Below are 27,407 nucleotides of genomic sequence, written 5' to 3' on the forward strand. Positions count from 1 at the left end.
AATAAAATTCAAATAAAAAAATATTTTGAAGTAACTGGGTGTCATGTAAATATTATTCAGCATTATGGTATTATGACAATTACTGTATCTTCTATAAAAGAGGGTGGGCTAAACTCATGATTGGGTGGGCCAGACCCCTCTGGAACTGAGCCTGTACAACATAAATAGAGCCAAAGAGTTATTTTGAACCTGCCGTTAAATACTTTACAAACCTCAAAAAATAATCCTGTGAAAGGCCTATTGTTTAAAAGCACAGCTATTTTATGAATATCTTTTCAGATAATTTAACATTATTAGCATAGAAGAGCAGGAAACACTTCAAAGCTCTCACACTTGAGTTGCTGGTAACTAAGAGATTGAGAAACCCTAACAATCGAGTTCAGCACAGCGGGTTATTCAACCTAATCAAACTCGGTTTGATATCGCGCAACAGTACAACTAATTGACTGAATTATCAAGGAACATTAGGTGTAACAGCCTGTATTGGACTAAAATAGACCTTAATTAAAGTAAAGAATGTTTTAAGAAGGTAGGGCTCAAAACAAAACTCAATTATTAAATGTGATAAACTTTACTATTGCAATATTGGTGTGCTTGTAAAATTATAAACGCTTTTGTGAATTTTTGCCAACAATTCACAGCAAAATTTTAAGTGTAGTGTAAAGACCAACAATAACGTATATAATAGTTTTTTTTTATATATATAAAACTGGTGCATCACAGAAAATTGATCTGTAATATCTGTTAAATCCATGTGTGCATCTATCTATCTACACAGACACACACACATAGAGAGAAAGAGAAAAAGACAGATTGTTGTTGGAAAGATATGTGACCCACCAGTTGAGAACCACTGATCTAATTAAAATCTTTTTGAATTTTATTTAGCAAAGTAAAAAAAAAAGACTTGATGCAAGAATAGAGCCATAGTCGTTCTACATAATATTGTTACTGATTACCAGAGCGTCCAAAAGAAAATCTCATTTATGCCTTAAGGTTAACCCAAAAAACCCAAAAGATTCTCTCTACCTCTGAGATGTGAAACTCAGGAGTCCATCATTCTGGCTCGGCCATGAACAAATAGACTTACCTGACACAATGGAGCGAAAACATCATTAGGATTTCGCTCTCATCCGACGGACGGAAATAAAAGAGCAGGAGAGCAAACAGCTAGAACGTATCAAAACTGTCTGATCTGATTAGATGCTGACAAAATATGGAGGCTTTGTACAACACAAGCAGGCCTCAAATAACAAGAACAAGAAAAACAAACTGTCACATAATAAGCACTGTTGTGAAATCAGGTGGGCTTTTTAGCCCGTCAAGACTATAATCAGACCAGAGAAGGCCATCTTCCACCTGGTCTGTGACGACGAGTTAAGCAAACAGGTCTTTTCCCTCTCGTTCCTTACAAGGAAGGTTGTGAGATTAATTGGTGAGAGCATGATATACACATATTTCATATTTGTCATATTTGCTGTGTTAAGCCATAAGGAGAGTTGAACAGTAGTGCTCTCTGACCGCTAGCTGAGCAGCTCTGTCACACTGTATTGATTAAACAACTGAAACTATTGCTATTTTTTTCCTAGGAATATGACTCGAAGAATACAATGTATTTTGGAAACATTATATGCTAAAATCAAAGAATACTTTGAATAAAATAAAATAGTCAATTAACATCAAATAAAATCATTCCAATAATACCTATATATCTGTGAATATAAAGCCTATATCAGGGGTTTCCAAACCTGTTTCTGGAAGGCCACTGTCCTGCAGAGCTTAGCTCCAACCATATTAAACACACCTGAACCAGCTAATAAAGGTCTTTAGACTCACTAGAAACTTTCAAGCAAGTGTGTTGAAGCTAAAAATTTGCACTGGACAGGACACTGGCCTTCCCAGAGCAGGATTGAACATCCCTGCTCTATATAATTATTTTAGATATATTTCCAGTATTCCACCACACAATATTCTGGTGTAAACCAGTGTCTTTAGCATGTTTCAGGAATTAATTATGAATAATACCAAAAACTCAAAAAGTTTGAGGCAAGTTATTGATTTTATAATGCAGGTTCAGATCCACACATTGGATTTGGGGGGTCTTTAAGAAAGCCCACCAAAAAATTCTAAAAACAAACTAAAGAATAACAAGGTTCTCAAAATGATATACTGTATACACACACACACACAATTCACACAATTTGAACCATTATTTTTAAAGCACAAATCTATTTTCTGCACCACTACCACTGAGGACTGTTTTCAAACATGTTTCCCTGAGCACTCGCCCCTGCAATTGGCTGGTCAAACAAATAGTGCCGCCCTCAAACTCACACCATTGGTTGAACCAATGCCACTGTTGTTGGGCAGGTTGAGGGGCTAAAACAAACAGATGAATGTTTTCATAGAGCCTAAGAGCCACAGTATTTACACTTTTCAAGAGAAACACTTACTTACAGCTGTTTTGGGGATAAAAGTAAGCATTTATACATAAAAAAAAAAAATTATAAAAAAAAAAAATACACACATCATCTTTAAGAGTTTATGATAATAAATACGAGTAAAAAGTTTAGGAAGACAACTCACCTCTGCTTGAAAGCCTTTCAGCAAAGGAGCTATCTGTTTACGCAAATCCTGCAATAGAAAAAAACAGACATTAGAACTATAAGAACGATTATTTTACATTGAAAAAAAAAATAGAGAATTTGATAGACAATGTAGCATTTGTGGAACTCAGGATATTGAGAGCAGTCAATGCCAGGCATCTGATCGTAGATGGAGGGGGGGAAAAGGGTAGGGGGGGGAGGGTGGGGGGGGGAATACACAAAATGTATTCAAATGGATATCTTAATTTATCAAATGTCCGAGGGCTGGGTTTGTTCTCTTCAAAAGAGGGGGAAAAAAACACACACAGCAAGTGCGTGCCCAAGTGTATGCGCATTGCACACGCACAAATGCTCTCTCACACAAAAGAGTATCACCTTGTGCTGCTCCTGACTATGGGCAATGGACAGTATTTGCTTTAAGGAGTGTATATGTATGCATCCGTACTCTCTCTCTCTCTTTCTCTCTCCTGATATGTCCTTGTTTTTCCCTTGCATGAGTTCTCCATGACTCAGTCCTCTCTGCTGCAAAAAACCGCTCATGCAAAAACAACGAGAATAAAAAGCAAAGTGTAGCGCCACATGCATGTATATGTGCGCTACAGCTGTGCAGTCTATGCGAATAAATTACATAATTAGTTCTAAAGAAAGATTTACAACTGTAGTCTATTACTATATCATCTTGTCATAAAGTTACAGATGAATGAGTTGCTTTTCAGCTCACATTTCTGAGTGATATGAAATTTTCATTAAAAAAAAAGAAGAATCATAAAGAGAAATAAAAAAAAAATCTGCTTCTGGAAAACAAACCGTGTCTTTGTTTCAAGTTTTGCATGGCAGCGCACCTCCCTCCTCTTGCAGGCCCTTACAGTCGAGTAATTTTGATGCCGTGGTATTAAAGTATATCAGATTAAGATGAACATCAATGCCTCTTTCATTTGAACATAGGGTGGGTGTTTCAACATGAAATGACATTACACACGGCTGTGAATAAATCTCCCAGCCGGACAAAAAGCCCTCACATTAAAAGTCAGTATAGGAATGCCTACCACGCACAAACACATTACTGAGCGCTGGGGCCGAATAAAACGGCGCCCTGAGTGCTGTAATCGCCAGGACGCAGGCCATTACGCCACTGCGGCATAAAGATATACACATCATTACCGAAGCTGCTCGCGTTTCATTAGCAGTGTAGGAGTCGCCATAGCAGATATATTTAATATAATGGGCAACACAGAATTGTATTTTACAGGAAAAGTAGCAAAAAATCCTCCTCCTTAGTCCGTCCACTCCAACCTTCTTTATGGTTTTGTCTGTGGTCTAAGAGTTGAGTAATGATCAGTGTATCAGATTTATAAATAAAATTATGAAATATTTGACTAATTTAAGAGAAAATACTTTTGCATGATCTATATGCATTAGTTAGACCACAAAGTAAAAAAGCAAAACAAAAAAGGTAGCTACTTAAAAGATATGCTCAAATACAAGATAAAAAACTAAATTTAAGATAGCTTGACAATTTTTTGGTAATTATACTTTGTATGTGTGTGTTATTATATAAATGGGTGGTGAAATAATAAATGTAAGGTATAAGTGGCCAAACCTCTCATTTGAATGGGAGGGTTTTTCAAATTTGTTGAAAATATTTTGAGTAAATATTATGCAAATTTACAAAGGTGTGAACACACCATTTACTGTAATGTTTTGCTAAAATGGCTCGATGGTGTTTTAAGCCCCCAATGGCTCCTTAGAGGCAGCTAACCCTACCCTCAACCTTAAACCTACCCATCCCCTCGCTGCCTGGAAGGTGCCGTTCGGGGCAAAAAACAGCAAACACCGCTAAAATGATATATTGCCTATCAGCCAGCCTGCTCTTAAGACATCATCAATACCAAAATTTTGGTTTCGGTACAATACCATTGATCTAGTATCGAAAGTAAATCATTACCTGACACTGAAAAAAACATTTTGACTGCTAGAATCTGTAGAATCAGATATTTTCCAGGTTCTTGTAAAAACGGAAAAAGAAAGGTACCTATCAGTGGTTCGGTGCTGAACCCCTGCTCAGCATTCGCAACAGGATGGAAACAAAAGAAAACAATAGAATGAATATGAAAACACTTCTAGGCTGCTCTAAGTGGTTGCCAGGGTGTTGCTATGTTGTTGCTAGGACTTTCAGAGTGGTTACCAGGGTGTTGCTATGTAATTGCTAGGGCTTTCAGGGTGGTTGCCAGGGTATTGCTAGGGTGTCCTCAGTGGCATTTACGGCTTGGGCTCTTCCTCTTATAAGTCTATAGGATTAATTTGCCCATTTCTTGCCCAACACCTGTCTATCCACCTTGCATTATAGAAATAAGATTTTTTCTGTGAATGTGTGATACTTTCAATTCATTAGCCGCTATAGTTAAATAAATTGAATTAAAAAGTGCAGTAAATAGAACAACCATCTGTGGTCCAAACCATTGATCTAGTATCGATAGTAAATCTTTACCTGTCAGTGAAAAAAACATGTTGACTGCTAGTGTCAAGTAGTGTATACACACAACATGTCAGCAAGGTTGATCGTGATGAGCAGGTAACACAATGACAAAGCAAGATTCCCGCAACTAGCTGACGTCTGCATGTCTCACTCATGTTTGGAGAGAACGAGCGCTGGCAGAGAGCAGACAGAAGTGGTGGAGGGTAGCTTTGACCCCACTGCACTCTTCATCTTCCCAGAGCGAGCAGCTGGGCCTCCGTTCCCGCTCTCCCGCCCGCACTGGCTACTGTACAGATGACATTTATGTAAGTGCCGCACCAGAGGGGCCCACGTGACCAGGAGGAAACATCTCTCAACATCTGGTTTCAACATAATACTCGGGGCCTGGCCAAAAGAGAGTTCCCCTGCCCGCCTTGAGCGGTATTCTCGTACTCCCATCTTTCTCTGCAGATGCAATCTGCCAGCGTTTCTTCGCAGACAGCAGTGCATAAAAATACATTTATATTGTTAGCGAATGGATAAAAAGCTTGCAATAAAAGTAAATCTCCAGGAACTGAGCCAAGTTCGAGCATGTGCAAGTCGTTGTTAAATCCAGAGGGGTCTTGAAGACGGAAACACAATCTGTCGGACTACTGCGGCACGGAAAGAGACGGTGAGGTCAAAACATGACGTGACGGAAGCTTAACAGCTGAACGAGCAAAACCCATGCAGGCAAACTGCACCTCATGGATGACTGAAAAGGGAAATTAATTATAGAGATTGTCAAGCAATGAATCAAATATTATCCGATTATCAGCATCAGATGATATCATGCATGCATGCAATTCTGATTTGGAATAATTAGTTAATTTGAGTAAATATTGATACATTCTGTTATAATTAAATTGGATTTGCTTATATGACCTATATTGTGATCAAATTAAATTAAGGCAAATATTTCAAATTAAAAAATATATATATTTTAATATTGATTACAAATATTTCAATCATAAGCCCCTTCCTATTAGTGTTATATTTAACACTCGACTCAATTATAGATATCTGGTAAAGTTCAATAATTTTCAAATAAATCAACACACTTCTGCTCAAAGTCCTAGTTAATTTCTGACCCCTGATCAGCATTGTATATCAGCTATTGATAGTATTATTAATATCAATACCCGTCATCAGAAAATATAATAAATAAATAAATAGAAAAAATACATAATTATCTGTCAACCACTGGAAAGCTACCTGCAAAAACAGAGAAACAGATCTTTCTCTCTGAGCAAAAGAGTTTTGAGCAATGATCACATCCGTTGGGGGGCTCGTGAGTGGCGCCGTACTCAATCAACCAGCAGAAACATGTTCTGCAGTGTCCCCAAATCCAGATCCACCTAAAGTCCCTGAAAGCCGTCCCCTCCTCTAGCACGATGCATCTTTAAACCCACCAGTTTGGCAGATTACACAGCTGCATGTGCCAGCCTGGTGAATTATTTACCATCAACGTGAGCCTCTCCCTCCTCCCACTCACTCCATTATATAGAGCATCACATGCCAACTGGTCCTGGCACGCTGGCATCTGCGGTGGCACTGCCTTAGTGGAACCAGGCCAGGCATGTTTTAAGCTTCTGGTGTCTGCCGTAATACCATCTAAGCTTGGTAGGTACGGTGATCAACAGATCGGTTTAATCGTATCTGATTGACCGAGAGAATATACACTAGGAGGATTTAACAAAATGATGGACACCCATAATTTTCCTAAATCCTCCTCATGTATATTCTCTTTATACAGACACAGATCAAAATCTATTCTGGCACAAATGTATGTTGCTTTTATGCCTCCATTAAATGGAAATATTTTTGAGACACATAGGCTGAGTTACATCTAGGTCCACAAAAGAAACTGCATGCTTCTTCCACATTTACCATACAGATTACTGTGGAAAATCTCTGAAATTCTGAATTTGGAAATGGTAAAATGGGTTAACTAAAACAGAGAATACACTATTTTGAGTGCAGAAAACATGACTTGCCAAAATACTTAATACATGAACATGCTTTGTAAAGTCATCACTTGCAGGCACTCATAATTTTTACTGAATTTTGTGGGGCAGATTCTTAAATCCAGCATTTTCCGTAAGATAGAAGCTGTAGTATGAGATTATACAACAGTAATGAAATAATGAAATAATGTTCAGCTCAGTGAATCTAGTTTTATGTTTTGGACTCTCCTGGAAAATGGCTACCGGCCTGTTCTGTGAATCATAAATCTCACTAAATCCAGCGCTGGAAATGGTGGAAACAGGAAAGCACATGGTATCGCCTGTCCACTGGATGTCTTCTCTTGTCTTTTGCTGCCTTCTGGATGTAGAATCTCCATTCAACAAAGTCCAAGAGCATCACCCTGCTCGTTATTCAAAAGCACACACACGCACACTCATGCATAGACAGCAGAGAGCAGCCATGATGGATGAAAGGAGAGTTACACTGATAAGAGGAAGGCCGCTGTGCCTCCATTATAGAACACACACATACTTCCAAACATTCTTCAGGAAAAAGAACTGTGGCATTTTACTGAAGGTGGCTGATACCAAAGTGCATCGTCAGCTTCTGTGCAAGAATCTGTAGAATCAGATATTTTCCATGTTCTTCATGTAAAAAACGAAAAAAAGAAAGGTACCTATCAGTGGTTCGGTGCTGAACCCCTGCTCAGCTTTCGGAACAGGATGGAAACAAAAGAAAACAATAGGATGAATATGAAAACACTTTCACAGTTTCTAAAGAAAATATGAAAGCACCACTCAACTTTTCATAGTGCAAAACCTGCTAAAACTCTAGGCTGCTCTTAGTGGTTGCCAGGGTGTTGCTATGTAGTTGCTAGGGCTTTCAGGGTGGTTGCCAGGGTATTGCTAGGATATCCTCAGTGGTATTTATGGCTTGTGTTCTTCCTCTAATGCAAGTCTATAGGATTAGTTTGCCCATTCCTTGCCCAACACCTGTCTATCCACCTTGCATCATACAAATAAGCTATATTCTGTGAATGTGTGATCTTGTTGTGTTTTAATGTTCTTGCTTTTTGTTATGTTATTGTTTTATTTGAATTATTGCTTGTACAGCACTTTGGTAAACCCTCGATTTTTTAAAAGTGCTAAATAAATTGAGCTGAGACTTCCAATTCATTAGCCGCTATAGGTAAATAACTAGAAGAGTTAAAAAGTGCGGTAAACAGCACAACCATCTGTGCTCCAAACCAGTGTGTTTATGATTATGATAATACGTTTAAATAATGAGATATCAAAAATACAAGTTCGCAATATAAAGCAACATGACAGACTCTTTTTGTACAGGTAAAATAACTAGAAGCTTGATGCCAGAAGCCTCGCACATTCAAGTTAAAAATGGCTGTGCCCGTGGATAGGTGCGATAAGTGATAAGTCTAATCACTATGTTCTAAAGTTATATTTATGGTTAGGGATTTGAACAACCTTTTAACATGAGCAATGGTGATAGTTATTCTTACATTAACAAGACTATATAGTGTATGCAAATTTAGGGCATCAGTGCTTACCTATTGCACCCAAGCTTGTGTGTGTGTGTGTGTGTGTGTGTCTGTCTGTGTGCGCAGCTGTGCACGCATGTCTGCGCGTGGGCGTGTCAGTGTCCCCTATTCCATGCTCCCACACCCTTAAGGTCACAGTCAATTAAAGCAGACGTAGAACAGACCCCCATTGCATTCAGACCAATTTCAGCTCCACCTTAAAACTTACACGCTCTCTTAACCACACATAAACATGAGAAGGGGTTGTGTGTAGCATAACTATATAAATAGGAGTTGTTACAGTAGGATAAAATGAGAAATAGAGAGAAAATCAAGAATGGATAGGGGTTGGGGGCCCCCGTTGGCCCCCACGAGATGAATGCCCCCAGACGCTGGTCTGGTAATGAGGTCACGGAACTGTCAGACAGACCCCCAAACAAAGACGCTGTGATCTAGGACCGGCCGGCCTCTCAGACACACACTCTCTTGATGGAGGCTATCAATCACAATCCCTCCCCCCCACCCACCTTTAATAATACACACCACAAACATCACAAATACTCCAAATCTCCAAAGGCTGAAATATAGTAATATAATATAATATAATATATGTCATTTTATTAGTATTGATATACTATTATAGCGCTTATTAATATTTTAATAAGCTTTTATTTTTATATTTCCAATTTTCATTTTAATGTTTTGTTGTCATTTTTCTTACTTTTAGTTTTTTTTCTCTTAATTTAAAAATTTTAGTTTTAGTAATTTTAGATATTATTTTAACTTTTTTAAATGAACTTTTTAAATAGTTTAAGTTAACGATAACAACACTGAATAGAACATATATTATATTATAGATAGAAATATTCTAGAAATATTATAGAACATTTTATAAGATCATATATATATATATATATATATATATATATACATTATAAATTATGTTAAAATGCAATAAATAATTTTATAATATAAATAACATATAGATTAAAAAAGGACCCTTTTCATCTCAAACATCAAAGAATATTTTCACAAAGTGTCCTAGAAAGCCTTCTTTATTTGTGATCTCACAGGCCATCGTAGAGGAGGAAAGAGTTAATGCAAAGAAAGCTGGGGAAAAAAAGAACTTTTCTTTAGCAATTAGTTCTGATGAGCAGGTTTGTTAGGCAGCAGCTATTGAAGGTCTATTTATAGAGATTGCTTCAGGAGAAAAACCTGAGATGCGGCCATGCAGATCAGAGGGAGAGAGGGATGAAAGAAGGGAAATGAAAGAGGAAAAGGGGGGATGGTGAAAAAAGGGAGAAAGACATGGCCTTCTGCCTCAGAGGAATGCAGGGCAGCCTCTATCTGGTGATGAAACCGTCTCATAGCGAATGAGTGGACATCTTTCCTGCCCCCTTGTCCACATGATGCTGTTTGTTTGCATTTTTTCATATTTGGTTCATCTTTACATCACCACTCTTGTGTCAAAAAGGTCATTTTGCAATTATGGACACAGCTTGAAGTGAAACATGTGGTCATTCATTGACAGTGACTCTACACAGTGACTATTCATTCATTTGTCCTGCATTTGAAATCGTTCACTGATTCACTATTCCCTATATAGTGTTTGACAAATAATGAGTGTCGATTTGCCCCTAAAGCATTAATGAAGACATCAGTAACATTTATCCACCATAGATGAATGCATACATATATATACACAGATCAGCTACACTATATAACAAATGCATTATGGGTATATGGGTAGAAAAGACTGAACTATATAGTACACTATGCTGTTTACTTTTCGGATAACACTACAAAATGGCCAACATTTCAAAAAGTGCACTACAAAGGGCTCAAGGAATGATTCGGACACTAGGTCGGTGGGTCTGCGGACCAAACGTTACTGACGAAACATGGGAATGAGTTGCCTAAAAAAAAAAGTGCCTACCAGATATGCGTCTCAGGCCTTTTTCCACTCAGGGTGCATAATTGTCAGCATTCCTCTTAAAAGCATATTCCATGGAAACAGCCCCCCTCCGCTCGCCTGAACCTTGTGAAAACTTTAAATAGTGTTTTATGTTGCACGATTATTTCTGCCTTGTAATTCTGTCAGAGGGTGGAGGGGGTCTCAGGCTCTGAAAATTACCTCAAATAAAACATGTGGTGGGAGGAGGCTGATGCAAGTGTCTCTCAGAAAACACAAAGACATTTCAGAGGACATATAAAAGAGAAACGGACATAAACAGAGGACGAATGGGCAGGGTACGGCAAGAATCTGCTAGATTTAACCATATTGGGTAACAAAAAGCCGAGTGGCGTGCACTGTAAAACAATTAAGAGCAGTAGAACAAACACTCAGAACACGCTTAAATGCACATTCACGTCACAAGCCAGGATCATTCAGTAAAAAAATGGAACGAGGTCCATCGTACGCCAAGACTATAAATATATACACACACAACAATTTGTTACAGCTGAGAAGACATCTGTTTCACAGTGTCTGGACGCCGAGCGTGAACTACACTCGCTGTTTATTATAAAACATCAATTTAGTGGATAGGTTTTCAGACCGTACTGATTTAAGATCAGTATTGAGATTGAGGGACAGAATTGCAGGAAGACTGCCAGCCCACCTCCCTCAGGAGAATCACACAACCCACAAATCAGTTTAATGTTTCACTGACAGCCATGGCTGTTCACAGGAGGGACCACAACTGTGCAAAGTCCCCCCTCCCTCCACTACTGAATAAAGTGAAACTGAAGTCTGTTCTCAACAGACATTCAGACCGGGGGAGAGAAAACAGGGCTCTGTGTGCAGAGAACGACAATGTAATCTGTGGACAGGAGGAACGGGAGCGACTGTGCCTGGAAGGGATTGTGGGATTGTGACTGTGGAAAAGAGAAACGCACATGTTGGAAAGAATAGGCTGTATATAAAAGGAAGAAACGTGTCTGTGTGGAGAGGAGAGACTGTGTTCACTTGTAAAAGAGAAACTATCCGTTTGAAGACGATAGACTGTGTTGTCTGATAATGCGAGACTGTGTTTGAAAAGGAAAGAGTCTTTTAGCTTGTAAAAAGAGGGATTGAAGAAAGACTGTTTAAAGAAAATAGACTTTATTAGCTTGTAAATTAGAGTAGGGCTGCACGATTAATAGAAATAAAACCCAAATCGTGATATGACTTTGTACGATTATCAAATTGTAAAGGCTGTGATTTAATTATATAAACATACAGTATGCATTGTGTGTTTCAGAGTGAAGCGAGGCACTGGGTTAATTTGCACGCATACAGCTCATGATCCGTTGTTTTCAGTGTCTCATGGTGGCCGGTTCACACTAAATGCTTCTCCAAATAAACTCATCTCTGCATGTGCTTTGAGTTTGAGACACTTTTAACATGCATTTGGAAACACATGTGCCAACCATCTTCCCAAACTTGTAATGACAAGTGCTTATAAACCAGCTGTTGTCAACAAAAGAGAAACTTTTAGCCTGGGAAAACCCAGACAACTTCCGGCAAATTTAGATTTGCTTTGCAAGTAAGTCTGGCAAAGAGCTCATTCAAGTCCATTTCCCCATGCCGAGAAATCAAGGCACCAATCAGAAACGTTGAGGCTGGGTTTTACACATGACGATCGCTCTGATTGGTTTTAGGTCTAGCCTATCGCGCCCAGAGGCATTTGAGCAACGTCCACTCCGACGTCCGTTGGTGAAGCACACCAACTTTTAAATGCATTATATTCAAATTGCAAACACATGAGGACAGTCTCCATGAAAGACCCACTGGCAGATGAACGTGCTACTACATTTCTCTCCGAAACGGTAGGAAATTAAATTAGATTTAATAGAGGATTTTAACTGTGACAAGATGATTGACAGGGCAGTTTACGTGACGGGATGTACGCGACAGATCCGTCCGATAAAGATGACGAAGTAGTATGTCCCAAAGTTGCCTACTTTTTTTGCTACACATTCAAAAGTAAATACATTTTCTTCACAAAAAGAGTACATATGGCGTAGTGTAACATAGGCGAATTGGGACGCAGCACTTACACATATGATTTACACATGACGATCTCTGATTGGTTTTAGGAGTTTTAGGTCTATCCAATTGTGCCCAGAGGCATTTGAGCGACGTCCGTTGGTGACGCCCCTTTGGAAATGAGTTATTAAAGGAGCTTTGCCAGACCATAACTCAGTTACTTACTACTGAGAATGGTCTGGTTTTAACCAGGCTAAGAAACTTTAGGGGTCTTTAGCAAATTTCCACCTAAATAAAAGCTTGATGGTTTAACATTTGAAAATGAAGAAAAAGACAGCCATCAATATTAGTATTGTAAATTTTCATTCCGATATATAAATCAAAATATTTGTCCAACAAACAAGCAAACAATTAAAATTTCCAAGGAAAAAAAAAGAGCAAAAAATAAATAAAAATGTGTGCAGCCACAAATGAGAAAACGTTTTGACTAGGGTTTCATTTTATTTTGATGGTCCCTTTAACACATCCTGTTGACCATAAGCAACCTTGCACCTACATGTCTACTAACTCTCATTAGAGTATTAGTAGAGTATTAGCAGACTGGCAGGGTAAGGGTTAGAAGTTACTTATAGTCAGCATAGAATGTCTGTTAGAGGACCATCACAATAAAGAGTTAGCAGATATTTAGCAGACAGTCGACTAACACTTTAACGAGAGTTAGTTGACATGTAGTTGCAAAGTTACTTTTAGCCAACAGAATGATCAAATGGGACCATCAAAATAAAGTGTTAATGTGACGAGAGACTGTACCTGTTTCAAGAGGATTTAAAACAGACTGTTAGCATGTAAAGTAGACTTTAAAAGGAGAAATTGTTTCTGTTTGAAGAGGACAGCCTGTGATAGTTTGAAAAGGAGAAAATTGGCTAGCTTTTAAAAGAGATGTTAGCTTGTAATTTACACAACTGTATGTTTGAAGACGAGAGCCTGTGTTATTTTTTTCTAGGAAAGACTGTGCTAGCCTGTAAAAAATGAACTGCACTGGCTTGTAAAAGAGACAGTGTTAGTATGTAAAGTACAGACTGTGCTTGTAAAGGAGAAACTGTGTCTGTTTTGAGGAGGAGAGACTGTGTGTGCTTGAAAAATTGAGACTGTGCCTGTATGTGGAGGTCAGCGCGCCCCACTGTAGCAGAGGGAGCACACAGAGCGTAAACACATTAACGTCACTGTGCTGCTGTACGCTCGGCTGCATTCACAGACTCTGACTCATCAGGGCTGGAATGGGAAACAGAGGACACTGGCAAGGGGGAGGCCCAGTGCAGTCACACACTAGCAATTGCCATACACTTGCAGACACATCATTAGACACACAAACATAGCCATAAATAAGTGATATATGTATATATACACACACACTTTTTTTTAAATAAATGTTACATAATTATAATAAAAAAATGAGTGTACACGTAAATATAATATTATATTAATTATAAAATAGAAATAAGTTATAATATTAAATATTATAATTATAATATACTAAAAATATTATTATTCAGTAAATATTTATTCATAAAATGTAGTATGTAATATACATTATAAAATGTGTTTAAAATGTTATTTATTAATATTTATATATATATATAAAAATGTAAATATAAATATTTAAAGATTTATAAATAAAATGTAAAACAAATTGCAATGTATATTAAATGTTTTAAAATTAATATGAATATCTAGGTTACGCAAGGTCTAACGCAAAGTCCTCTGAAGTGGTAAACGGTATTCGAAATATGTATAGTTTATGGATTATTACGCGTTCTGCCATTTAAACAAAACTGCATCAAAAACACAACTGCGATTCAGAAAAAAAAAAATCATCTGGAAAGCATCTGAAAAGGCTAAAACCTGAGAGTCTATGTCATGTAGTCCTGCGTGACATTAGAGGTTTACTAGCTGGTTTTACGTCCCGTTACAACCATCACACTTTACACAGTCTTTCATTAAGGGGAGCTGTAAACGTCAACAGCCATTACCTCATCTCCAACAGCAGAGTCACATGGCCGGAATGACATCAGTCAATGCTCCACACTGAAGAAAAAAAAGAAAAGAAAAAAAAAAACACACACACACTAACACTAACTTACACCTTCGCCTGCCCATTTCTCTCTCACTATAAACAAGGTTTCTGCAGGTGCAAGCGGTCCAGTGGAAATTTCAGTCCCGGTTCGCCCATCGACAGAAACAATATTATCATACACAATAATGGGTTTTCTGTGTTCGGCAAAGCGCAGATTCCATTACAGCTAAAAGCAAACAGTGATGCTGTTGAGTCATGCCTGTTAAGCGCTATAAATACAGACCTGCTCTGTGCTAATGGTCTGTAGCGTTGGCACCTCCAACCGCAGGTGGCAGATGGAGTGACGGGCAGAGACCCGGACACAGGGCAGGGTGGGTGAAGGAAAGGGGCAGCCACGTACATACATCTGAGCACGCTTTGGCCATTGTCACTCAGCACTGGTAAAAATATGGCAGCCACATCCAAATAAAGAGATGACAGGAATGATTGTCGCATTAGTCAGGCGGCCCTGGATGTGGGTGCTTAAAATATCCCATGTTAAGCAAACTACTAAAATAGGGTACGATTTAATGGGCCTATAGGAAAGGATAATATGCCAGATCTTTTATGTCACACCAAAAGTTTAAGGGCTAGGGCTGGGTTAAAAATTTCTTGATTTTAACCCCCTGAGGTCGACGGTATCGCCGGCGATACCAGCTCGCTTTTTTTTTATCAGTGTAAAAGAAACTCATGAATACTCTGTTGACTTTGATTTTCCATAGGAGTTCCATACATCAATCGATTCTGTTAAATGTGTATTATTTTTGTGTATACTCACAATAAAAACATAGTGTTGTGCTTTTCGACAAATAAAGAAAAATTAACACGAAGCGAGTTCTGCCTTCTCTCTGTCCGTGTAGTCCATTCTGAAACGCGTCCGAAAATGAACCATAACTCAGTGAATACTTCTCACACATACAAGTGATATATGTCTTTATGAAGCTTGAAATCTCTTCTTTTAAATGAAGTAATTTATATAAAAAACAAATATTCTCATCTTGTGAAATCTGTATTAAAAGAGAGCGATTCCAGTCGACCTAATTAGAGCTAATTCAAATGTAATGTGACTCCGCCCACGGAGAGCGTGCGCTATTCAAACGCAAATGGCTGAGGTAATCCGCGCAATCCTGTGAACGCCCCCATCAGCTCGAGAAAACTAAAACACAAGTTTATTCAGAACATTACTTGCTTACACCGTCTTGCAGCGCTGTGAGGAATAATGAGGAATACGAGGAATACGAGCTGAGGAATACTAGTAAGTTTTTCCTTCTCGGGTTTCTGTTTATTGACGAATGAATGGCATGCGCTCTGTTTTTTCTCCATTATGGACGCGAGCTCTAAAAAAAAAAACACTAAAAGACTTTCAAACTTTCACAGAGACCTCAAAACAGAAAGTACAAATCCTTTCTTTAAAACGAATTTCGTTTTGTATCAATTGTATCTTAATTTTAATAATTTTTTCATTAACAACTTTCCTGGATTTAAAGTAAATAAGCCTATCGTCAACGAATGATGATGTTTTAGCAAACTGTATTGCTATACTGAGATGAGTAAAAATCGACTGAAATATGTTGAAATAAAATGTTGGCTATTTGTATAAGAAACGTAAACTGCAAATTAACATTTATATGCCCTAATATTTCATGAAAACAACTTTACAGTCAGGCGAAATATGAAAGACAACATTTTGTTTAGTAGATTTGGGTACAGTTTTTACTGTAGAATATACTGCCTCGTCAAATAAGCTTTTGTTTAGCAATTTCTATATATAAAATAGCCTAATATTTTTGTCAAAAATAAAGTCATCAACTAAGATGTTAGCTGTTCCAATGTTGGCTATATTCAAAGTAATGAATACATAGATAAAATGTAGGCCTATAATCTTTCTCTTTTTTTACAAAGAAAGAGTACACTTGAAATATTGTTGAAATTGTAATTATTGTTGTAATTGTAACCTTTTTAATAAAATAGCACAACATATGTACAAGATAGATGTAAGCAAAATCTTAAATGGTCAATATAAGTCTTCTTCTAAATATCTTTTGTCCAAGCATTGTGGCTCAGCCAGTTTCACACCTGTGTGAATGGCTCATCATTATGCAGAGTGGGTGGTAATTCAGGTGAAAACCACTCCTCGTTCACGCCCCCTCGCATATTGGCTTTCCAAGCAAAACCTGTTTTACATCAATTTAAATCAATGTATGGTTTTATTTGAACGATAAAGCAAGACTATTTTCACATAATTTTGAAGAAAAAACTATAGGCGACGACATCCATTGGTCAAAAGTCTTATTGACACATATTTACTATGTGTTTTGTGGCCTTATTTCAGAAATTTTAGTTTTTAGTTTTTTCAATATCCACGCATAAACATTATTCTCTCAAAAATTAAAACATGTACATACACGTGGCTCACATATTATGGTAGCCCTGTTTGTGCTTTATAGAGTGAATTTACACCTTTGCCATTAATATGTTTATAAGCAACTGAAAAAAGCACAAATGTAAGAGCATGTCAGAACATCTCAAGGGCCCAGAAAACCGCTCAGACTCCAGAGGGTTAATCTATTCTCATTTTGATCAATCAATTGATGAATCAATCTTTGAGTCTATATTGTTTTCAGCTGATGAATCAAACTTTGTATTGTGCCTCCCATCCAATAACCGCAATAAGCTTTGTCATTTTCTACTTTTGATATGAGAAGGTCTCGGTTTTCAAATTTGGTTAATTTTTTTACCTAATTCAAACAATAAATGCTGTATTTGTTACAGATTGCTGTAGCCGCTTTAGTTCAAGCAAAGCTCTTCCTCTTTACAAGTTATAGCACAAAATAAACATAAATGAACATCGGAAGGTATGTTCAAAAATACAGTGCAACTTCCCAAAATCTGTATCATGTAATCACTCAATCAGCGTTTCAAGCGCTGAAAGATGTCAATAAAACAGCTTGTAAACAATGTGACGTAATGTTATATTTACCGGAGAAAAGTCGTTCAATGACCAAAAACTCATTAGTCAGCTAAAAAAAATTAACTCTAGAGAAGAGTTATAGTGCAAAATATATAATAGTGCAAAATATATGCACTATTATATATTGATTATATTTTTACTTAACCTGTTCTTCATTATTTAATTTATGTTTGAAAAACATGGAAAGTTTTGGATGGGAACGGGATAAAATCAACCATTATCGGCGAAGCGGGCGGATATTCCACGCAGACCTCTAGTTAACAGCATTAATAGAGATATTTTTTCCTTGACAAAATTTAATATAGAATTAAATTGTAATCAGAATTTAATCAAATCACAAGCTTGTGAATTAACATTTAATTGAATCATGAAATTTGTGTCACTGCCCAGCCCTATTAAGGGCTGTTAAAAAGGACGCTGTGCAGGTAGGTGTGTGTGCGGATTTACTTTAAGAATCGGTAACCCAAGTCAGACAAAGACCTCAGAGGTACATTAATCAGTAAAAGTAGGTCTCTGTTAGGACATCTAACACTGGGGACCAGGTGATTGAGACTGGGGCCCTTCAGAGGACAGGCTTCCGGAGGTTCAGCGGCGCTGAAAAGCACAGGACAGGCAAGCCCAGTGTTGAAAAGTGGTAAGTGGATCTAGGGTTAATGGCGTCTGTGCATGTGTGCATGCCTGTCTGTGTTCTTTTACACACGAAGAGCGTCTTTACGAGTGTGTAGAGCATATGCGTTTGAGTGTGCATGTTTCAGCGTGCATTCGAGTGCGTATGACAGCGCAGCCGTTTGCTCGGGAATGATGGAGCACAGCATGAAATCTGATCACACTCCCAAGGCCGATACACTGCCCACCCAAGGAGACGAAGATGAGTGTGTGGGTTATCGGGTGCTTGCAGACGCTAAAACACACAAACAAACATACACACACACACACACACACACACACACACACATTCACTGACACAATAATATGTTGTTTAGCCAGAATAAGGTTGCGTAAAATTCCCAAACAAAGAGTATAAGTGTTCTTTGGCACCAAACAATAATGTGACAGTGTAAGTACTCACTTTCTAAGAATATAAGTATTCTTTTTCACCCTACAAACAATAGTAGATGTTTTCTTTGTATTAAAGCACAAAGAACATAAGTATTCACTCATGTGAACAATATATAAAGGTTCTTTCATAAACGGGCTAAACAAACATTGTATTTACTGTATTGATTCAAATGCAAATACGACGATGACAATTGTAATGTAGTATTTTCTAATCAAACGTCAAAAAAATGACATTAAGAAAAAGCTGATGGAGGAAAAAAAGGCTTTAGGCACTGTGCGTGTCAAACAAACTTGAGACTGTTTGCATGTAATTGCTTAATTAGTGTAATAAAATGGACAGGGGAATTTCGATTCTTGATACATCCAGGCTCTGATCCGAGATCCTCCCAGTCATTATAGGATACAAATTGATAGTTCACATAAAAATGAAAATTCTATAATCTTTTTACACACCCTCGTGCAATGTAAAACCGCTTTTGAAGTTGTAAATAAAGCAAAGATTATTAGAGTGCGTAAGAAAATACTATCAGATTTTCTACTTCTACTATCAGATTTAATTCAATGAGCTGCTTGCCCATAAAAAAAAAGAAGTTTTTTGCCCACATAATGAAAGTCAATGAGGTTTAATGTTGTTTTGGACCCCACTGACTTTCATTATATGTGCAAGAACAGATCTTCAAAACACCTTCTTTTGCGTTACACATAAATAAAGTCCTACAGGTTTGGAATGACATAAGGGTGTGTAAATGATCACAGAAGTTTTATTTTTGGGTGAACTATCCCTTTAAGGCTTGATTTCTGACCGCAGGACTGTAGATTGCAGGGTTTTGAAAGGATCGCTGGGGGTTGCAAAAGGCTCGGCTAACGTGACCAATCTGTTGTCGGCTAGGTCGCCTCGAGAAGACAGATTACTCTTCTCCAGGCAGCTCAGGGACAGACGAACCCCCAGAACTCCAGAGGGAGGTTCCCATTCCGGCTCCTATTCCCATTCCTTGTCCCATTCCTGTCGGCTCTAATGACCCAGTGCAATATCTCAGCACAAAGGGATTCTAAACAAGGTAGAAAAATTATATTCAGCTCTAGTCGTGCATCTTCCTACAGACCCAAAGTGCTCAGTGTCAGGTTAGGGTACTCACACATGCTCAGTGATGCATTCTGATGGGAAAATAAATGAATCCTTATGACATCACAGAAATTGGCTCATTTTTGAATATTTCATGTCGGTAATAAAGTCACCAGACGGGTGATGATAAACTAGAACGGACATGAACACTAAATATTATACAATTATGAAGGAATCAGCATTAATTTCAAAAACTACCAATCAAGCACAACCAACAGTGATCTAAGAGAAACTGAAGCAGACTCGTTTTTAAATGTGGGGCAGCGTGATTCATAACATAGACACAGTAGTCAGAATATCCAAATGCATAACACTCAGCAAAGTCCAGTGGTGACTATCAGATAGGAAGCTCTGAGGAACAGCCAATCAAGTCAGATGAGAGAGACAGGAAGTGGCACACAGTCAAGCCCCATCAGTTCCACTCCAGTCTCATTCCCACTTTGGCTGAGCAGATGGATCAAATCCTACAGGCACAAATACAATGAACCAGTACATTAAACAAGTACTCTCAACCTCGCAGAAAAACCCAAGGAGGGGGAAGGGTGAGGAAAGAAATCATCAACAACTCCGAAGTTTATTTTGATATTTTAAATATCTCAGCTCTACTATCCTGTCAGGAGGAGATACATAGGCACTAATGCTAAAACCCCACCATGAACCTGAAGGCTATGCAGAGAGACAGATATCCCTGACCCGTCTCTCCCACACAAGCCTTTAGTAGGTCAGCCCCTCTTCAAGGATACCATGTAAAAGCAAATCACTTCTGACAGGACACAGAAGAAACTTTGGGGAAAAAAAATCCGAAAATGCAGGATGTTATCTCATTCAAATATATACAACACAAACATTCAAAAAACAATCCAATAAAACTACATGCAAGGTCCATTATGAACGTTATGGCACTATAAATACGCACTATCATTCAAAAGTTTGTGATCTGTAAGATTTTGTGTTTGAAAGTTCTTGAAAGAAGTATTTTATGCTAACCAAGACAGCATTTGAAAAATACAGTAAAATCAGTAATATTTTGAAATATTATTACAATTTAAAATAACTATTTTCTATTTTAATATATTTTAAAATGTAATTTATTATGTCATGGCAAATCTGAATTTTCAGCAGCCATTACGCCAGTCTTAAGCGTCACATGGTCTTTCAGAAATCATTCTAATATGCTGATTTGGTAATCAAGAATGTTGAAAACGTTGCGCTGCTTAATATTGGAGCAAGTGGAAACCGTGATGCATTTGATAAATATTCTTTGCTCAATAGAAAGTTCAAAAGAACAGCTTTTTTTTAAAATAGAAATCTTTTGTAACATTATAAATGTCTTTACTAACACTTTTGATCAATTTAATGCTTCCTTGATGAATGAAGGTAATATTTGTTTGTTTTTTAAAACTCTTACTCATCACAAACTTGCAGTGTATAGTAAAAATACAGTATTTTAATTAAATATGTATATATTAAACAAAAATATGAACAATATTTAGTCAGATTATTCTTACATTGCTGTTTAAACCATGTATTATGTCGCAATTCCAGAATTCCAGTTTGAAAATGGCAACCAAGTTTAATACGGTATATACACAAAATACTGAGAAAGAGCTTAAACTGAAACCCTGAATAAGACCTGTTGATCCAAGATAGACTAAACATGTGTGCAAGCATCCCACTGGAAAACTATTGCTTGCCGATTACTTTATCATAGCTCAAAAGACTCACAGTTCTCAGTGTTGTATATTTCAAATATACAACACTTGTTTAAGCTCATATTGAAATCTCTGGCTTTTGATTGCCGACTTTCATATCATGGCTATTCCACAGTTGTTATTGTTCTCTTCTGAAACTATAATGGATACACGTGAGATTACTGGGGTCTTTTCTCAGGAAAAATTTGGCAAAAGTCTCCACATGTAATCTCACTGCAGTCTAGAAGAAACAATTGACATATATAAAGAAACATGACTCGTGATTTTTCTTTCCTACTGGCAGTGAAAACACTTAATCGGTCACGTATGAATGTGGTGAAAGTCTACAAACCGGATATGTCGACCCCAGACCTCACTGGATTGTGCCTCCCAGCCCCCCATCCCCCCATCCCTCCATTACAGTGTCAACATCAAAGGCATTTTTCAGTGTGCTAGTCACACAATGCTCTCTCTCTCTCTACCTCTACACACAGAGATACACAAACACACACACACACAAATACACTGTAACAAATTCAGTCCTTGGTAAATACCCTAATGTCGTGTTAAGAACGGGACGGCTATAATTAACAGTGTAAGACGCCAGTCTGCCAGCGTGGGCGGCATGCCAGTGGATCAGCCCTAATTACTGTATTCATTTTGTCAGGCCCATTCAGTTCACAGCTCTCTCTGACCAGCCCTGGCAGCCAATGAAATCTCTGGACACTAACATCACAACGTCCAGAGGCCAACCAGCCGTCCCCTTTAAGGCAACATCAAAGCCAGTGAAGGAGCAAAAATCAAAATGGCTGACGCACACACAACAATCATAACTGAAAAAAACTGACGACTGACTCTGTTCTTAATAGTGGCCTTTGACGCTGAGAATCAGCAGAAGAATTATTTATGCGCCTGTAGACAACATGATAGAAACATAGTACAAAAACAATTTTAAAAATATATCTTCTCACTAGATCAATGTCAGAATTTAAGAATTAGCTCTTTAAATTCATGAGTTGCACTGAATTGGTCACAACCTGCAGGAAGTCGAATTAAAATAGTAAATTGCAATTCAAAGAGAGCAAAAAACATTTTTTTTTTTTACAAAATTACATAAATTAGACTAATTATGCCTATTTATTCCCTGATATGTAGAATACTTTTTTTGCATGAGTGGATTTCTAGTTCAATGCATCCAAAAAAAAAAAAAAAATATATATATATATATATATATATATATATATATATATATATATATATATATATTTTTTTTTTTTTTTTTTTTTTTATAAAAGTTAATTTATTTAACAACAAAATATGTTTAAAAAAAAAACTATGGGTGGGTTTTCCAAAACTGATTATTAATATCACTTAATGTTTAATATCTTAGGATTTTTTGTATATTATTCATTCTAAAAATCGAAATGAAATTCATTCTAACAAATGGTATTATGAAGTACACTTACAGCAGTCAAACGAGTTTCTTTGAAATTAATTCCATTTTAATTCAACTTTTTAAATTTAAAATTACAATTCTGCATCATTAGATTCACACTGAAATTTAAAAAACAGTCTCAAGTAAATTTAAAATGGCACACAAGGCTGACCATCATATACATACATCACATACTTTCCCTCAATCTGAAGTCACCAAACAGTCTTCATTTTCAAACCCTATCCTACCAACCACCTGCCATATAGATATTATATCAAGTCCCACCTTACATTTTTGTAATTGAATATTGTTTAACTAAAAAAAACATGCCACTTTACGGAAGTAAAATATGATTAGAAAAACTTATATGTTCACTTTAAAGAGTGTATAGAAAGAGCACCGCTTTTAACATCTGTGTGGTTTATTCACCATCAAACACTCAGCGTAAAGTTTAAATGCGCTCTTCAAGTTAAGGTGTTTGCATGTGGTGCAACACTCTCAGCAAAAATGCAAAAAATGTGATTTTTATCAATGGTGTCTAATGCATAAACTCAAAATATGTGAGCTGGAGGGGAGGGAATGCACATGACCTTATGAAAATATTTCCATCATGCAGGCAGCTCGGAATATAATTTCAGCGCCGACACACAGGTCTCTTTCAGTCTCCATCACATCCTATTTAAAACTTCATCTAAATGAGCATGTGAAAGCTAAACGAAAATAGGACCAAATGCTGCGGTTGTTTGCTTTAAATATTTATGCATTCGAAAAAAAGACTAAATGAAGTGATCTGTGGCAAATTTAACGGCTGCTTAGGATTATTTATTTCACAGGTGCACGCCGAGCAAAACACAGACGTTACGTAATCGGTTGGAAAATAACGGGTCATCCTAACAAATCCCTATCTGTCACATTGACATCACATAGCGGACAATAAACTTTTCAACCAGCATCCTGAGGCGAACCAGAACCATGAAGGAGCTACATAAATATCTAGTCAATAACAATTACACAACTACAGTGGAACATTAGCAGACTGAAAATGGAAACGGATATGGAGAGACACAGAAACAAAAATGGCAATTCATCCGTCTAAATATATACAGTTCTGAAAACTTTAAAGAGACAGTTTATCCAAACGTGAAAAAAGTGCCATAATTTCCTCATGTCATTCCTAACCTGTATGGATTTTCTCTCTTCAGTGGAGCACAAAAGAAGACATTTTAAATAACACACTGGTCACTCTTTTCTGTGCATTTACAATGAATACGGACTAGAGTTTCAAAAAGTACACAAAAGCACTATAAATATCATAAAAATGTTACAAAAACATTTTGACTAACAAGCCAACAACAAAACAAAAAAAGCATACATTATTAATATTCCCCTAAAGTGGGCTGTTAATGCTGGAGTCAGTGAGTGAAACTTAAGTCAGTATATGAAATCAAAATTGCCCCCGTTTACTGTTAGCACACATTTCTAGTCTTGTGATAAACAATTAATCCATGCAAGGTGATTGATCCACTTTTCTTTTCTTTCTTTGTTTTTGTCTTTGTAATCTTTAATCAATATCTGAAAATGTACTTCCCCTGTGGAATGGCCTTCAATCTCTGATGATGTCAGTTTGATGGCTTGGGTCTCAGCAAGCTGAAGGGAACGCCTTCTTTTCTAGATCCAATCAATCCCCAGTACAGAAAAAACAAGCCACACCCTCTATTTTTCTCATTTAGAAGAACTTCCGGTTCACGCGGATTTTAAGAACTAAATCAGTCCAATTCATGAACAAATACTTGTGCAGTGGATTTATTAAAAAGATTTGTTTGAAAAGTAAAATTTGTGCTATTCATTTGGTTGACACGTGTGTATATATATATATATATATATATATATATATATATATATATATATATATATATATATATATATATATATATATATATATATATATATATATATATATAATTTTTTATTGTAAGGCAGATTTTAAATTACATTTGTCTAAAATATTGTATAATACATTTTATTATATTACATATTGAAGGATTATTATTATTATTATCAAAATATAATTAAATCAATAAAAATTTATTAAACTTCCTAAATTGTGCTATATTAAAAGCCTGTTACTTTGCTTTTGTCATACATCCTATTTGGATTCGATTAAAAAATGCATCATGCATCAATACATCAATATTTGAGCAACAGCTAAAGTTAGTTTTGGACTAGTTTTATCATACAAATTTTATTTTTTATTTTTTTGAGCTTAAAACCCCGCTCTTCATTTATAAAGCTAGCAAGGATATTCAGCAAAAATTCACCTTTTGAGTTTCACAGAAGAAAGTTTGGAATGACTATCACATGACAGAATTTTTATTTTTTGGGGTGATCTGTTCTCTTAAATGGTGGAACCTGATGCAAATTTATGAGAAAATTAAGCACAAACATTCAAAAAAAAAAAAAAAAAAAAACCAGCTGATACGACAAAGTCCATCTAGGTTAGATTACGGCTTGCCTTGTGTCAGAAGAAACGGTACAGCAAGGTAGCCATGCCACATTAATTCCACATCCAGCAGTCCAGCCATTAAGGTAACTTTCCAACTTCCCTCATCAGAGATAGAATTTCCACCTCTCTGACTGAGGCCCTTGATGTCTTGCACCTTGGGTACCGGGCAGAAAAGCACTCAGATGGACTTTTTTTTTTTTTTTTTACAGGGTTCACAGAATCTCCGAACGCGTGGCCTCCCAGCCAAAACCCCCAGCACGATTAATTTAGTAACGGGTTATTAAGCTCAGACATAAATTGCAGCCCTGGACATTTTAAATGGAAAAGGGGGACTGATTTATTGAGGCTCCGGAGACAAAACAGGTTTTTTATTTTCCATTTATTCATCGGCACTCTCTGGGAGTGGTAACTCGCGAGGAATTCGCAAAACGAGAGGCAGGAAAGAGGGAGCGAGAGGGAGGAGGGCAGGAGGCGACGGCAACCATGATCAAAGATAGAGCAGGCCGGAGCGCTGCGGTGCCCTTGAGTTCTCGACACCCCAGATGGGCTGGCAGAGACTTCTCAAAACCAAATACAGTAAGGAATTATACGGATTTGGCGTTTGGAAAGATTGGAGGCACCTGTCTGAAATCTTTACAAAAGCACACTTAGGCTGATAAGGATATTATTAATCAAAGACTAAAAGAAAAGCCCAAGGTTATTTTGAACTCTAGAAGTCTTCTGACAGATGTTTGATGTCTCTTTCTCTACTTTCTTTTCATTCATTTTGACTGAATGACGCAATTACTACATCCTGATCTGCACTGTCCTGACTCATTAGATACAAAAGTTTTGACTTCATTACAATACTAAAATTGAGACAAATAAACAGCAAACATAAATAAACAGCCTCAGAAAACAGAACAAATGGTCAATAGCCTGACACCTGACATCCATGCAATTACCTGACAGAAAGCTAACCCTCCATGTGATTCAAGATTTTGAGTCTGTAAATACTAGGCTATATGATAGAAACAAGAGTTGATAAACATCACATTCACACATTAAGAATAATCTGTTTCTAAACAGAACAAACATCTGATAACCCTCCTGATCCAATAGGCGTGATGTTCTCCAACTGTCAGGGCGCATTTGTTTTAGAACTCTATCAGATCAGAGAGGGTTTTCAGTAAATAAAGAATCACTGATCCTTACTGTCTTGCTAACATGCATCGTCGGTTTTTCCTCTGGAACATGACCTCACAGACAACCCTTTGGTCTGGACACGACCGTCCGCCACTATTCATGCAGACCGAGTATTCCCTAAATGGATAAACCATAATATCCTCTGGTTTCTCTGCCACTGACCTCTCTTACGAGGCCATGCCGAGTTTCAGACAAGTGCAAAATCCGAAAAGTAATCTAAAGGCACGGTCATGCTATAAAACTCAAGTGGAACAATTGTAATAACAAGACTGCAACTCTACAGGGGGCACATTTAAAACCATTAAAGCAGCAAAAATGGAGGTAGAATGCAAGCAGAAGAATATCAACTGATATGAAATGCTGAAATTTGGTGCTTCAAATGTACCCAGGAGACCAGGATGTGCCAGTCCAGACATATGAAAATTAGGCACTCAAATTCCCCTTCGCTCCACTACCTTTGAGCTTCCTATCATTTGGAGAATCATCTCTCACTCCATTTCTCGCTTTTGCTCACCTCTGGAGTATTCTTCTTGAACTCGCGGCTTTGGTCGATGAGTTTTTTCCTGGACTGCTCGCTTTCATCCTGTCTGTTGGCCAGGGCTGTGGCGGTGGCATCCAGTTCTTTCTGAGGACAGATAAGGGAAACGATTCACGTGAGATTCCAGAGTAACGGTTTTAGTAAATAAATGAAATGAGATCAGTGAGCCGTGCCTAAATATCAACCTTGAATTTACAGAATTGGCAATCATTTTAGT

General features: G+C 37.3%; 1 protein-coding gene across 7 annotated transcripts in view; it reads right to left on the reverse strand.

Moving 5' to 3' along the window:
• The window catches only part of cux1a (cut-like homeobox 1a), a 126,333-nt gene that overhangs the window by 64,295 nt on the left and 34,631 nt on the right, over positions 1-27,407 (reverse strand). For all 7 annotated transcript variants that reach the window (XM_081353540.1, XM_081353541.1, XM_081353537.1 and 4 more), the window contains exons 2-3: positions 27,167-27,277; positions 2,587-2,634 (exon numbers count right to left, since the gene is read on the reverse strand). In XM_081353540.1, the coding sequence (XP_081209666.1) occupies positions 2,587-2,634; positions 27,167-27,277 (159 nt within the window). The remainder of the gene's footprint in view (positions 1-2,586; positions 2,635-27,166; positions 27,278-27,407) is intronic.

Source organism: Scardinius erythrophthalmus (assembly GCF_964197995.2).
Source record: "Scardinius erythrophthalmus genome assembly, chromosome: 23".
Lineage (NCBI taxonomy): Eukaryota > Metazoa > Chordata > Actinopteri > Cypriniformes > Leuciscidae > Scardinius > Scardinius erythrophthalmus.